The sequence below is a fragment of the Pistacia vera genome, unplaced genomic scaffold (assembly GCF_008641045.1).
Source record: "Pistacia vera cultivar Batoury unplaced genomic scaffold, PisVer_v2 Contig11, whole genome shotgun sequence".
NCBI classification, from domain to species: Eukaryota; Viridiplantae; Streptophyta; class Magnoliopsida; order Sapindales; family Anacardiaceae; genus Pistacia; species Pistacia vera.
Genome location: NW_022195137.1, coordinates 588,578 through 604,373, shown reverse-complemented (window position 1 = coordinate 604,373; position 15,796 = coordinate 588,578). Strand labels below are relative to the sequence as shown.

The window sequence follows — 15,796 nt, the reverse complement described above, 5'->3', positions numbered from 1 at the left end:
CTACAGCCCACGTCTACCCAAATTGTGTGGCCCAGAGCGCAAATAGACTGTCCAATAATATTATAAGGTTAATTTTTTAAAAACTAACAAACACCGTGTCAAAATTGCAAGGAAATTCATTTTATCTTTCAATCAACTGACGTACTGAATAGGAGATTATACACACAGAAAACAAAGCATACAAATTGATTGTTAAAAAAAAAATTGACCCGCTGATATTGTGAATGAATCTCAAAATTCATTCCTAGTAACATATATGCCTCGCTTAATTAATTTACTGAAAACAAATAGGTACTGGAAAGCCTAGTGAAACTGTAAGTTGGAAAAGCACGTCCTGGAATTGAGTGGAACTAATCACACAGTATTGTAACCATTGAAGAAGACATATCATCAATCTTCTCCATCAAAATTTGCTTTAAACTGAGAATAATCTCCTCAGGGTACTATTAATTAACACTTGGGTTCACCTTCACCCTAACAATTGTTCCATCTTTACTCTTTATCGTGAATTTAAGAATGAGAAGCGAGTTGAGTAGTTCGTGAGTTACTCAAGTTTGGCTTGTGAAAAACTCAGACTCAATTCAAAGTCAATCGAATGAAGCTCAAGCTCGAGTAGCTTGTTTAAGGGGTCGAGCCGAGTTCGATCCAGGTGAAGCTTGGCTCGATAGGCTCATCGCGTTCGAAGGGCCAAATTACAAGTTTTGTAACTTTTTTTTTCAAGTTTTTAAAATGACAAACAATCCTCTTCTCACAATAAACTCGAAGCTCGAGCTCAAATACCTACTCATACTCGTTAGCTTGAGCTCGAGCCCAAGTATTTAAACTCGAACTCAAACTCAAACTCAAACTCAATACTATTCATCACGAGCTAAGCTTGAGTGTCTAGATAGTTGCTTATATCCACCCCTAAGTGATTATCTTTCACATAATTTATCAACGTCAGAATGACTAGTGTTCCCTACTTGTCACTTTTATTTGTTTATTGTTACTATATCTTTAGCCAGACAGTCAAAACTACCAGTCCCATATTAAATTCAAGCCACTATCTAAAATCTTCATCAGCTAAGCAACTTGTAAAGCATACACCTAAAATGAACAACTGCATTTCCTCTCTTTGAGATAAATTTTATCACATCCTCCAGGACAACACACACATATATAGTATTGATCAGAGCCAAAGAGGCGGCGGTCACCATGGCACTGGTGGTGTGTTGGTATGATTTCGTTTGTTTTGGCATTGTGGCTGCTTCTTTTATTGGCTCCTTGTGGGTGATATGGAGGAAGGAACGTTCCTCCAGATGCGATGATAATACCATTTATGAAAGCCTGATAGCGGCTCGAACAGACAGTGATGCGTTCGTACGTGCCACCCCTAAGGCTCATGTTGGTTCCTCCCAGCTTTGGACCAGTTGCTGGAAGGGGGTGCACCCTGGATGGCTCCTGCTGACTCGTTTCGTGTCCTTAGTAGCCATGGCCGGATTCTTGTCATGGGATATTGCAGATTGGGGTGCAACCATCTTTGTCTACTATACTGAGTAAGTTCTAACATCAGTTCACTTTAATCAGTATTAATTAATTTGATATTGCGGTTTTTACAATCTATCAGTATATTTTGAATTTATATCTTCGTAATGAGTACATCTTTGCTTGGAATTAGGCTAATTAATCAAAATTTTAGAAAACTTCTGATTAACGCTAATGTAATACTGTATAGGGTATTGAAGAACGAGAAAAAGAATCTTGGACTATCTGGTGGCGAACTAATAGTCCATACAACATTTTAAAAACCTTAATTTGACTAAGACAATATTTTATGATCTACCGACCGATCTTAGCATGAGACAAGGCACATTCAACAATTTAATATATTATCAGTAATAGTCAGAAATTTGTCTTTCATAAATGATGAAAAAATAAAACAAAATTACAGGCTAGTTTAAGAAATTACCTGGTCAATAGTAGTGTTGTACCACCATAGCTATATTTTTAACGTTACACTCTATAATCTTTAACTATTATGTTATATAATCTTCTTCTAGTATCTGACTGCTGAAACTAATTTGCTAAAGTAATGATTGCTTATTAATTTTTTTAATTTTATTTAACCAGTGGAAGCCAATGACTAAAGGAGCACTTCGAAAGATTGCTTCTGTAGTTTCCAAATCAGTCCCTAGATCATGTATTCATTGTTATCTCATGTTGGTATATTGTATCTTCAATCTGTAACAGCTTTGTCAATAGGAAAGCAGAGGACTTGTTTCAAAACCTCCTTTAAACCTGCCATCTTTATTGCCCGATTCTCCCATTGTTCTTAGTTTGCTATATTTAATAGTCTAAACTTAGATAGCAAGTGCCAATTTGTGCCTTGCTGATCTTAGTCCCAGCTCTTATTGCTTCTTGTGTTATCGAGAACGTAATAGCAAAGCCTTTGAATTTTGATGATCTTTGGAAATCATGTTGGAGAAAGCTCAATCCTCTCTAGCTTCTCAACTATAGAACTTTTGCTTTTCATTGTTTAGCTCTTATAGATGAGATTGTTACTCAGTAAGTTCATATCCGATTTCCCTTATAATTTTACTCATTTTCCTATCCAACTCAATATCAATTAAGAGAGGCAAATAAAATTTTGGCTTGTTGCAAGTTCTTTTTCATGTTCCTTGAAATGAATCTTTTCTTAACTAACTGAGAAAACAATGTTTTCATACTATTTGAGGGCTTGTCATAGTGTGGAGATTCTAAGTGTAAGTGAAATACTTTTGTGATTTAGCATTGGGGTATTTGTTTTCCCCATGTGCAACCAACCTTTCTGTTGGAGTTATTGTTACTGATAAATTCCCTTTTTTGGTGGTATAATTGATCTGCAGGTGGACATTTACATTAGTTATGATCTATTTTGGGGTACGTCAAGCACTTAATCCCCTTTTTTATTTTTGTTTGCTTTGGTCTCTTTTTGCCTTCATTAAAAATGATCGTGTATACTAGTAAAATTAACTAACACCAAACTCATTTTAAAGCCACTGATGAATTATACTGTGTAGGTGGGGACAATTGTATCTGCATATGGATGTTGGGTTTATCGAAAGGAACCCCCTTCTGCAAATGGGGTAAATGGGGTAAGGGAAGAGTTTCTGAGAAGGGATGTTGAAGAAAGTATAACTACAAACAGTTTTACTTATGGGGAAAAAGAAATAAAAGGTAACATCAAATTGCAAAGCCACTATGCTGAGGAGGTCATTCAACACCGAGCCGGATTTTGGGGATATCTTATGCAAACTATCTATCAGGTTAATCCTTCAAAACGCTTATATCAATCCAAAAGTGCCCCACGTCTTTCAGCCCCCAAATCTTAACTTACTTGGTTATTTTGTTTTAATTTATTCTTTTTCATCCTAGTGCCTCTATTCCATAGCCAAATCTTAATATATGCTTTTACTTACTGGTTTTTATTGTGTTTATTTTAATTTTTGTATAGGCTTGTGCGGGCGCTGTTATCCTAACAGATATCATATTTTGGTGTGTTATTGTACCATTTTTATCAAATGCTCATCTGGCCCTGAACATGGTGAGAGTCCACTTCTTTATTGTCAAAATTTCAGTTGCATTAACCGAAAAAAAATCCAAAATTCCATTACAAAGTTGGCTTCCATATATCTATATTTACAATTCTTTGGCTTCATCTCGCAATTGTCCTCTAGTCTAATCTGTGTTATAATATTTATCTGAACTTGGCAGTTGATGGGTTGCATGCACACATTGAATGCTGCTTTTCTTCTGCTAGACTCGGCGCTCAATAACCTTGTGAGTAGAGCATAATCCATTATAAGCGGCCTTTACTACCATTCATAAAATAAGAACACAGCGTAGTTAACAGCTGTTTTGTTTAATGAACCAGAAGTATAGTTTCCAAGCGAGGAAAAGATTAATTTTTGATATTTAACATCTCTGGAATTCCTTTAGTATACTATGCTTTCACAGGTTGGGTGATGCCTATTTCCATCTTGTTTTCCAGCCATTTCCTTGGTTTCGGCTTGCATACTTTGTCCAGTGGAGCTGTCTCTACGTTGTTTTCCAATGGGTCATTCACGCCTGTGGTTTTTCATGGTAACCCTAATTATTAGATTTACTCTGTCCTATATTTTAAAATGATAGTTAAACTGGCTTCTACATATTTTCCATTTCGGCTCAAGATTTGTTGACATATTTCGAACCTCTTGCAGGTGGCCGTATCCTTTCCTCGAGCTGAACACACCTTGGGCTCCTTTATGGTATACTATTGTTATCTCAATTTCAATTCTAACATGGGTTTGATAATCCCGTTTTTAGCCCTTCAATAGAATTGATATAAAATTAATAGAATATTTCTGCCCTACAGGTATTTCTCTATGGCCGTGATTCACATACCCTGTTATGGCATATTTGCACTGATTATGAAGGCCAAATATACAATTCTTCCCAGGTGGTTTCCTCATGCTTTCTTGAGGTCATACTAGTTTCTTGTGATAAATGTCTTTCATTCTTCACTCTGATTGTGAAGAATGAAGAATGTAAAGCTGGGAATATTGAAGCCTGTCCCCTCTGGAAAATTATTGCTGTCTGTCATTGAATAGTGTCCGAGTGGTTTGTTGCATAAATACATATTTATTTATTTATATAATATACATTTTTAACGTATATGAAATATCATCAGATATGTGTTTGGTACGTACAGAAATTCCTTCGGATAACACAATCCAAAATACTCAGAAGACCTATAGTTACTGTGGTAGTTTTTTTGGCCACGTAAGTGCTACAATTAATAGTTAAGATTTTCACGGCAACTAAACACTATATAATATCAGAAAAGAAATCAGCTATGAAAGTATAGCTTAAGTGGTTCATTTGACGAGTCTCCTACTCTCCTATGCTTTAGGATTACCGGATTAGTGGCTGTCTTACCCATACTCGGGACAATCTAAAAATCTTTTAACAGTTAGAACCTGTAAAGCTTCATTAAATTTTGGAGTTTTGAAGCTAAGTTAATAATTTTCTTATGTGAATCTTTTTCCCAAAAAAAAGTATACGAGGAAACAAACTGTCTGATTAGAAACGCTCATAACTGTTGAATTTGCCCTACATGATTAGAGGACTAGAAGAATATCCTTCATTAGAAGTCCTACATAAACCAATAACACACAGTAATTTGCAAAATAAACTCCAAGACTTGCTGACATCAAGAATTATGCAGCTAATTGTCAGCTAAACATCGTTTGTTCACCACTTTCAAGATAACATTCTATTGGCCTAAAGCCTAACAATTCATTCATCATTACATTCCGTTGCGATTTCAATTCAGTGCACAATCTGTCTTAATATTTTAATGATTCAAAGCAATTATGTCCGATCATGTATACACATTTGACCAAAAGCCAATTTAAAATGATTCAAATCAATCTCAAGGGCTTATCATATCATGCGAATGTAATCAAGGCCCCCCCCCCCCCCCAAAAAAAAAAAAAAAAACTTTGTATATTAATTTCTTCAAGATAACGACTAATAAACTCCTAAATGACAACATGACAGATAAAAATGTTGGTCAAGTAACAGTTTTGATTGTCTCAAAAACCTAAAAGTGAAAATATCACTCATTAAATGAGAACCAAAGCATTTCCAACGTAGAAAAAATCTAGAAACGGCTTATACGAGATGTAAGAAAAACACAACATAAATTCAAAAGCTATAAGCATATGTGCTCATTTAGATTTATAGCAGAATGATATAAAAAAACAAACGCACAAAAAAACTTGAAAGGACTTGCCACTCACAGAAGATGGAGACCACTCCATCACGCTTCTAACTGGACCGAGGATCGCTAAATATGAATTAAATATTCTTCTAAATTCTTATAAATTTCCATCATCACGAAATCTTAAAAAAAAAAAAAAAAAAAAGCCGTCACAAAAATCAATCAAATGATAAAACAAAATTTCTATAAAGCCCAACAATGTAACTAATCCATAACAAATCCAAATTAGGATTAACGAAACAAAACTTAAGTCCAACAATTACTCAATAACCAAAAAAATCACAAAAGAAGTAGACGAGGACGATTAATCACCACCAGCCTTCTGGTAAACATAGGTGAGACCACTTACCACAGTAGTGCCTATCGAAATGATTGGCCATAAAAGTCCCTGCACCACACTCAGCATTTGGGCACTCCTTCCTTAACCTCTGCACTTTTCCAGAATCATCCACCTTGTAAAACTGCAACACGGCCAACTTCACCTTCTTTTCGTGCTTGATTTTCTTGGGCTTAGTGTAGGTCTTCTTCTTCTCTTCTTGCCCCACCACGAAGGCGAAGCACCAGGTGGGATGTGACTCCTTCTGGATATTGTAGTCCGCCAAGGTGTCCATCCTCGAGCTGCTTGCCCGCGAAGATTAGCCTTTGTTGGTGGAGGGATTCCTTCCTTGTCTTGGATCTTGGCCTCACGTTGTCGATTGTGTCCGAAGACTCACCTCCAACGTATTGTCTTGCCGTTAGGGTCTTCACGAAGATCTGCATCTTGTTTTGCTGCTAATGAGAAAGAGGGCTACGGCCAAGGTAAGGGTAATTAAAGAAGATAGAGAGGAGGGTTAGGGTTTTTGTGGGATTGGGAGTGAATGTGTGTATATTTACATATATATCCTTGCCATTTTTCAGAAATGGCAAATTATTGGCCGTGTTTAGAAGTATGATGTGGCAAATTGGTATGGGTGCTCAATATACAAAATAATGTTTTTTTGTTTTAATTCTGCTATTGAAAAAAATATAAATGATTCTAAATAATTCTACCGGGGAATTACATAAGAGATTAAAATTTTTTTTTTTTTTAAAAAGATGTATTTATAATTAATTTTGACAAACATTCTTATTCTTATCTAGTCCTAGGAAATTTCCTGAAAACAAATAGAAAATAGCCCGGAAGCACAAAATCTATATTTATATAACCAAAAAGAAAAAAAGAAAAAAAAAATATGCTCTTTAATTTGATGTAAGAAGGGGTGAAGAGGCTTGCCCATTCCCATTAAGGCCTTAATCACAAATGCGTCCAACTTCCTTGAGTTCAGAATTGCCAACGAGTGGGACAAGAACTAAAGAAAAACAAGGCCTTCTTTTGGCCCAATAATTTTTGGTGTTGAGTATCGCTACGCCTTTGTTTTCATGTTATTCATCAGTTTTCTGTGGACGGCGGGAATTTAATCTATCTTCATGTAATAGAATCATCAACAAAAAATTACCAAGAGTCAACGTCAATACTTAGGAATTTATCCAAGAAATAAAAAAATTAAAGCCATGACATTATACATAGCAAGCTTTGCCATTGTTATTTCTACTGTCTGTCCAAAGTTTGTATCAGCTTTGATTATTTGAGAGTAATCTTTGCCTACATGATACCATACCAGCATAACACTGAGTAAACATGAAAGCATCCATCCATACCAGATAAAATTAATACATCAAGATGGAACACTCTGTGTAGCACTGAATTAATTATCTTTCCCCCTTCTCTTATTTTGATATAAGATTTTTAGTTGCAGTTGCAAATAATATTAAACACTTGGAATCTTAATTTACCCATTACACGTACACTTCCATTGGTTAAAAACATAATGATATATTATAATTAGTACACAACATTTAACACTTACATTTGGAAATCTCATACAGAATACAGGTCAGAAAAAAATTATTAAAGAATGATGCAAACGATTTCGTGCACCGAAAACGAACATTCTCAGTAGAAAATTAATCAATAGACTTGATTGACAACACTGCAACATCTCCTGATCTCACCCTGTGTGCCTGTAAGCACATCAAGGGAACCCATGTGCACCATTGCTTTGGCATACTTGGCACCCCACGATGCCCCATTCCATGCATTCTTCAATACAATCTTTGAGGTTAAGGGGCTGTCCATCAATGCCTGATCCGAACTCAATAACCCACGATGTTTTGTCAACTCCTTGTAGTACTTATTGTCCAAAACACTAGGCGTTACAGATTCGAGTGCCACTATTGGGTCTCTCGCCCCATTTTTTGGTGGCGGACACTTGGTTCTCAAGAAAGATGCAAAACTGGGATCCATAGCTGGATCTTGGGCATGAGTTTCATTGAAAGAGTAGAGACGGTTTGAGAATGAAGAGCAATGTGAGACACCAAGAGTATGTGCTCCAGAAAGTGTCACCATCTCATCAACCGACAGCCCTTTTCGGGCAAACGCTACAGCTATTTGCTCCGCACTGAAAGAAGGAGGAGGGAGATTTTGCGTTGCTTCATCGCTCACAGAGACCCGGCCATCTCGGCGTCCAGCTGGAACGGCGTAGTTTATGCCACCAACTTTGTATGAACTGTCGCGAGCTGCGAAAGCAAGAATGTCGGCACATGACACAGTTTGTGGACATGTAGCCTCTATTTGTGCTTTGGCCTCATCAATCACCTCGAAGCCACGTAAGCTTGGATTGTTGGCAGGATGGTCTCTCTCGACTGCTGTGTTTGCTGGTGTGGATTTCAGCAGCACGGAAGCTTCACAACCCTGAAAAAATAAATAAAATGTTACATTAGCCATGAACAATCTCGTTTATAAACAATGATATCAAGTTATCAAAAAGATGAAAATTATGAGCATACCCGAACAAAACAGTCATGGAAGTGCATTCTAATTAGACCAGCAGCTATCCCAGGGTTGCGGGACACAGCTTTGTTCACAGCTTTTCTCACAATTGTTTCAGCTGATGGACATGTTGATTTATAGAAGCCTACTTTGAGTTTGGCTGATGATGCCAAAGTCAGAGTGGAAACAAATAGGATACATATGATGCAAGATAGCGCTGCAAGGCTCTGCATTTTATAGCAGCTACCAGTTATCACTGTTATGAAACTGAAAATATATAGCAAAATAGCTAGCTTAATTACAAGCAAATGCTTAAAGTTTGAAATGAGAGGGTTGAGATGTGAGTTGTAAATGGAGATGGAGGTGACGAGACTAGGTGATCTTCTGATAGTATTTATAGGTTGGAAGGTGAAGTTGGTATTACTTGAAGCTCCAAAACCGTGTGTAGCTGTAATCTTAGCAATGAGTTGAAGTTTTCTAACCTATAACAGCTCTGGATTATTATAATCACTATTTCCACGCTTTCGTGTGTTCAATCATTTGTACCATTTTTGGTAACACTATAAAGATATGCTTGTCCTCTTTTAATTTTGGAATTAAAATCTACAATAAACCAGTATCTAGAGTAGAGCACGCCACATTCAACTTGTGTTTTACCTGAAGACGGCCATGACCAATGAGACATCATGAGTTTCATTATTCAATTAAACTCTTATATAACTTATAATGTGGTAAATGACAGGAAGAAATGTATCAATCGATCATCCCTTTAAAATGCCACTTGGAACCCCACATAGCAACTTGTTAATTTTAAGAAGAGTATTATAACTAGGCCACGAAACCATGTTTATAAAATATAAAAAAGTGAAACGTTGCCAAATCTATAACTAAAGTTAAAAATGGCAGTGAGTTGTAACCACTAACATTGTCATTGACCAAAAATACAATCAAGATGCAAGGGAAGTTACTTAATTCATTAAGCAGCAGTGGAGTAGAAGTAGAACCCAGCTAATCATGAATTTCATGGAAAGCACATTAATTTGTTTTATATTTGAAAAACGACAAGTGCAATGGACGATTGTGGTAGTAATGGTATACCTTTCTCAATCTCAACTCTACTTTGACTCAATCTTCATAATTAAGATTGTAAAAGCTTGGTTTTAACTTTTAATTATAAATGAAACATTGATTGGGTGGACGTAGCATGAATAATTCAAAACCATACTATATTCATTAGTATTTTCCAAGGTTTTGTTATGACATCAATCTCATGTTTAATGTACAAACATGCAGCTGCCTGCCTCTATATATGTAAATTGTACAAGAAGGTGATTTAATTCAATTTGATTTTGTAGAAATTTATAAATTAAAACAATAAATTGGTACCTTTTGTTCATTAGTTAGGGAGGAAAGTTGAGCAGCAGATAACATGATTCTGAATAAATGTTCTAAGGGAGGTTTACCAAGTCAACAAAAGATGACTTGTCTTTCACGTAGCCAAACAAACAAAACGACTTGTCATTTTCCCTGTATACTTATAATTTGTAATCCACTGTTTACACAGTCAAACGGTAATTGACGTGTCGTTTACTGACCAACAACCCTCTGTCTAAAACGGCTGGTTAATTAGATTTAGTTAGTGTTTTTATTGGAAATAGTGAAAATATTAAAAAAATAGATTTATCTACCAATAATATTTTAGAAAAAAGAAAATAAAATACTTGACTGAAAATGATATTTTAAAAATTAAGATTACATTTAAAGACAAAAATGAACTTTGATAATAAAAGATGTAATAAAAATATAATGTAAATCGAATAAAAGAATCATGTATATACAAAAAGTAATACCTATATTTATCTTTTAAAAAAGTATTCTTTTTATTTTATTTTATTTTCTTCGTGAAAATAAAAAAGCATATTCAAATAACTATTTTATATTTTTGATTTTTCAAAGAAAAAAAATGAAAATACACCAATTAAGCGGCGAAGTTTATTAAAAGACCATTTGAACTTACAATTTAATTAAAAGGCTATAGAATTTGTAAATTTTAACTAAATGGCCTTGTTTTTTATTAAGCTTAATTAAACATGATTAAGGGGTTAATTGAAATTAATGAATAATTGTGTAATCTTTTAAAAATTATAATAAGTCTCCAAAGAGTCAAAAATCTTGCAAACAAACCCAAACAGTACCTTCTTCTTCCTCTCACGACATTAATGCATTCCTCCACCATTGACATCTTCTCCAAGACAGATCGTCGTCGTCGTCATCGTCCTCCTCCTCCTCCTCCTGACATTTCGTCCAGGTAAGTGTATTTCCCCTTTCGATTTACAAAGATTTAATGATGAATTGGGTTTGTGTTATGATTTTGATTTAGTTTTTTAGGTTGTTGGGTTGTGTTTGATGTAATGGAACTTGAAAAGAGTGAAATTTGTTGAAAAATTACTTGCATTATGGGTAGCTGGGGGTGGTAGCACCGATTGTAGGTGGAGAGACTGAAAATGTGTTCTGGGTATGATGGATCGCATAAGCGATCTGGTGTATCGCTTAAGCGATCTGGTACGCTGGTAATACAGTAGATAGATCGCTTAAGCGATCAGGTATGTGGCATAAGATCGCTTAAGCGATCATGCTTATTTATACTGGATCGCTTAAGCGATCCATTATATCGGTTAAGCGATCCAGTAAATGATATACCAGATCACTTAAGCGACTGTGCAGATGCTTTTTAAAATATTGATTTGACTTAGTACATCTGTTAAGAATATTTTTTTTCTTGCATTATAGGTACTTGGCAATTATTAGACATGGGACAAGTTGTTTTGGGTGTTGAATATTTTGGTGAGTGAGTAGAGGAAGAAAGTAGCTGGAAGTGGATTGGGAAGAGCAAAGAAGTTATACCAATTGCTGTGAGCCGAGAGGTTAGTTTTGATGAGTTGATTGATGAAATAATTATAAGAAGTGAATTGAGTTGCTCATGTAGTGATATAGTTGTGAAGTATGTTTTAAGTAGAGTTCCTCAACATTATAAGGTACCTCCTGCTATATTAAAGTCGGATGAAAGTGTAAAGTTATATATGATTGATGTGGTCAATAATGGTTCAAGGCCGATTTTGAGGGTTTCTTTGGTAGAAAAACCATTGGAAGTTACTTCAAAGGAAGGGGATAACGAGGAAGTTGGCGGAGATTTGCCTGGTTTTAATTTGAACTACGAGGGCAATGATTTGTTAGTTGAAAAATCAAGAGTAGACGGTGAATTGGGTGGTGAAGAGGACACTATGACCGTTTATACAGAAGGTGTAGTTTGTGAGGAGGAGAACACTATGGCAGTTTATGCAGGTTCAAAGGGGGCAATTACAGGTAGTAGTAAATCAGCTCATGTTTTTACGGATGGATAGGAGTTATAAATAGGGTATTTATTTGACAACAAAGAGGAAGTGGTGAGGAAGCTAAAACTTGTTGCCGTGAGAGGTAATTTTGAGTTCATCACCAAAAAGTCAAATTCATTGGTTGTGATGGTTGCATGTTGTGATCGAAAGTGCAAGTGACGGGTTTATTGTAGAAGGTTGGCGGAGTCGGAAAAATTTATTCTTAGCACATATACCCGTGAGCACACATGTGGTTTGGGAAATATTTCAGGTGAGCATTGACAAGCCTCAGCTGATGTTATTGGACAATTTGTCAAAAGTCAGTTCGTTGAAGGAAAATGTCCATCTCCTAAAGACATTCAGAGACTTGTGCGCACAGAGTTGGGATATGCTGTTAGTTACTGGAAATGTTGGAAAGGGAGACAACATGCACAAGATTTTGTGAGGGGCACGCCAGAGCACGGGTACGCAGTATTAGAAGCGTACCGTTATATGGTTGACTTGACAAACCAAGGTAGCAAGACGGCTTTGAAGTGGGACAAGAATATGACGTTTAAATATTTTTTTGTTGGTTACGGTTCTGCTATAAGGGGTTTTGTAAACATTAGAAAGGTGTTGGATGTTGATGGTTGATTTCTGACAGGAAAGTATAAAGGTATATTGTTGGTAGCTACTGCACAAGACAGCGAGAATCACACATATCCTGTTGCATGGTGTGTGGTTGACTCTGAGAATGACAAGTCGTGGACTTGTTTTTTTCAGCAATTACGTACGATAGTGCCTGACAGTGACGAGTTGTGCATAATATCCGATAGGCACAACTCTATAAAGAAGGGGATTGCCACTATTTACCGTCAAGCACATCACGGATTCTGTATAAGGCACCTTGGGGAGAACCTAAAAAAAAAGTTTAAGTGTGCTGGTCTCTTTCAGACATACTACATGGCAGTAAAAGTTTATTGGGTTGATGAGTTCGAGGAGCACTTCCAGCAAATCCGAATCAAGGATGATAGAGTTGCTAAGTATCTTCAGCATGATGTTGGTTTCGACCGATGGAGTAGAGCTTACTTTCTTAGAAGAAGGTTTGATGTCATGACCACAAACATAGCCGAGTCCATAAATTCGAAGTTGTTAATAGAAAGAGAGTTTCCAATAGTTGCACCTTTTGATGCAATCCAGAGGACATTGTCATGGTGGTTCCATTAGCGTCGTACGGAGTCAGATAATTTTACTACAACCCTTGTTCCGTCAGCTGAAAAATTATTGCGAGAATATATGGAACTGTCAAATGCACTGTTTGCTTATTCTCTTAATGCTCAAGAGTTCACTGTGCGTGGCTATGGTCTGGATACCCTAGTTAACCTTGTTAGTAAAACTTGCAGCTGTAAAGTGCTCGACATTCAATGTTTACCTTGTCTTCATGCACTAGCAGCACTGAAACACCAACGGAAGCCGGATTTTGGTTCAAGAATTTACATGGAACTGTGCTCCCCTCTCTATATGGCAAATCACTACATGCTAGCTTATTCAGAAACGATATATCCAATGCCTTCAGAAGAGCAGTGGCTAGTGCCGCCAGAGTTGGCTGACATTATCATCCATCCGCCATTCAAGAAGACATAAAAGAAGAGAAAAAGAGTTAGGCGTATTCCATCAACCTGTGAGGTTCCCCGGAAGATGAATAAATGCTCAATTTGCAAGCAACCTAGCCACAAGAGAAGCAGTTGCCAAAAGTAATCACATGCAAATCCATAAATTTAGATTCGAAGAAGGATGAAATGCAGGGAGTTGCCAAGGCCATCCGTTGATGAGTTATTGTTTTCAATTATTGATGTTTTAAATTTTATTGTTACCTTTAATAAATCATTCTTTATATTTAGTATTCTTGTTACATGGCCTAAATATTTATTGGTGATTTTAGTTTGGAATTATGTTGTCAGATTGAGGAGAAAGTATGGAATTAATACGTGTTGGTAATTTTAGTTTGTCAAAATTCAGGAGAAACGCTGGAAAAGTATATATTGCCCATGATCGCTTAAGTGACTAAGTGTATCACTTAAGCGACTAAGTGTATCACTTAAGCGACAAAGGGTTTTTCAAACCGGATCGCTTAAGCGATATCACGGATTGCTTAAGCGATCGTGCACCTGGGCAGATATTGATTCTGCCCATCAAATGATCGCTTAATCGACCAAGTGAAAAAGAAAAGAATTGCTTAAGCGATATCACGGATCATTTAAGCTATTATGCACCTGGGCAGATTTGCTTCTGCCAATCACATTATCGCTTAAGCGATATCTACGATCGCTTAATCGACCAAGTGAAAAAGACAAGAATCGCTTAAGCGATACCACAGATCGCTTAATCGATTATGCACCTGGGCAGATTTGCTTCTGCCAATCACATGATCGCTTAATCGACCAAGTGAAAAAGAAAAGAATTGCTTAAGCGATATCACGGATCATTTAAGCGATTATGCACCTGGGCAGATTTGCTTCTGCCAATCACATGATCGCTTAAGCGATATCTACGATCGCTTAATCGACCAAGTGAAAAAGACAAGAATCGCTTAAGCGATACAAAAGACAAGAATCGCGATTATGTACCTGGGCAGATTTGCTTCTGCCAATCACATGATCGCTTAAGCGATATCTACAATCGCTTAATCGACTAAGTGAAAAAGACAAGAATCCCTTAAGCGATATGCTTAAGCGAAGCTTGTGCAAATGGTTTTAAAATTTAACAAATACACCCCCACCTACCCACAGTGCCAGATTCCAACCACCACCACCGAAATCTTACCGGGAAGGGGTGTTACGATGCATAGTGGTTAGATCTGGTGGATAGGGTGTCGTTATGGCCTTTTCTGGCCAAATCGACGACGGATGTGGCCGAAAAAGGCCAGAAAGACGGCTAGATCTGATTCTGTCATTCACAGATATCGCTTAAGCGATATCAAAGATCGATTAATCGACCATGTGAAAAAGCCCAGAATCGCTTAAGCGATCATGCACCTGGGCAGATTTGGATCTGCATTCACAGATATCGCTTAAGTGATATCTACGATTGTTTAATCGACCATGTGAAAAAGACAAGAATCGCTTAAGCGATTCTTGTCTTTTCACATTTGGTTATGCCATTCACAGATATCGCTTAAGCGATATCAACGGTCACTTAATCGACCATGTGAAAAAGAAAAGCATCGCTTAAGCGATATCTAAGATCGCTTAAGCGACCCTGTGTAAATAAAGTTCTTTTGACTATTAAACTAAATTTTATTGCTCGAACTCTTAAACATATAGTTTTTTGACGTCAGTATGAAACATATAAGGTGTAGTAACCATCACGTAAATGCTAAACATATAGGGTTTACGATTCGTTCAGTAGACCGTGATTGTCATTATATTAATATTAAACATATAGTTCTTTGACGTCAGTATGAAGCATATGAGGTGTAGTAACCATTACGTCAATGTTAAACAATAGGGTTTACGATTTGTTCAGTGGACCGTGATCGTCATTATATTAATATTAAATATATAGTTCTTTGACGTCAGTATAAAACATATAAGGTGTAGTAACCATTACGTCAATACTAAGCATATAGGGTTTACAATTCGTTCAGTGGATCGTGATCGTCATTATATTAATATTAAACATATAGTTCTTTGACGTTAGTATGAAACATATCAGGTGTAGTAACCATTACGTCAATGCTAAACATATGTTGTTCTTCTTTGTTTATAACATAAAGGGTGCGTTTGGTTGAACATTTCTATAAATATTACAAATCCT

General features: G+C 36.4%; 2 protein-coding genes and 1 pseudogene across 2 annotated transcripts; 1 reads left to right on the top strand and 2 right to left on the bottom strand.

The window, feature by feature from the left end:
- Positions 1–1,057: 1,057 nt before the first annotated feature.
- Positions 1,058–4,671, top strand: LOC116138753. The gene is made up of 8 exons (XM_031424441.1): positions 1,058–1,535; positions 2,865–2,898; positions 3,039–3,284; positions 3,473–3,562; positions 3,733–3,798; positions 4,010–4,101; positions 4,218–4,265; positions 4,373–4,671. Exons 1-8 carry the CDS (start codon positions 1,195–1,197, stop codon positions 4,488–4,490), a joined length of 1,035 nt encoding a protein of 344 aa, XP_031280301.1. The 5' UTR covers positions 1,058–1,194; the 3' UTR covers positions 4,491–4,671.
- A 1,415-nt stretch (positions 4,672–6,086) lies between these two features.
- LOC116139157 lies at positions 6,087–6,547 on the bottom strand (annotated as a pseudogene).
- A 1,199-nt stretch (positions 6,548–7,746) lies between these two features.
- LOC116139230 (peroxidase 5-like) lies at positions 7,747–8,975 on the bottom strand. The gene is made up of 2 exons (XM_031424907.1): positions 8,648–8,975; positions 7,747–8,552 (listed from the first exon to the last, which is right to left on the bottom strand). The coding sequence occupies exons 1-2, from the start codon at positions 8,861–8,863 to the stop codon at positions 7,770–7,772; spliced, it is 999 nt and encodes a 332-aa protein (XP_031280767.1). The 5' UTR covers positions 8,864–8,975; the 3' UTR covers positions 7,747–7,769.
- Between the last annotated feature and the right edge of the window lie 6,821 nt (positions 8,976–15,796).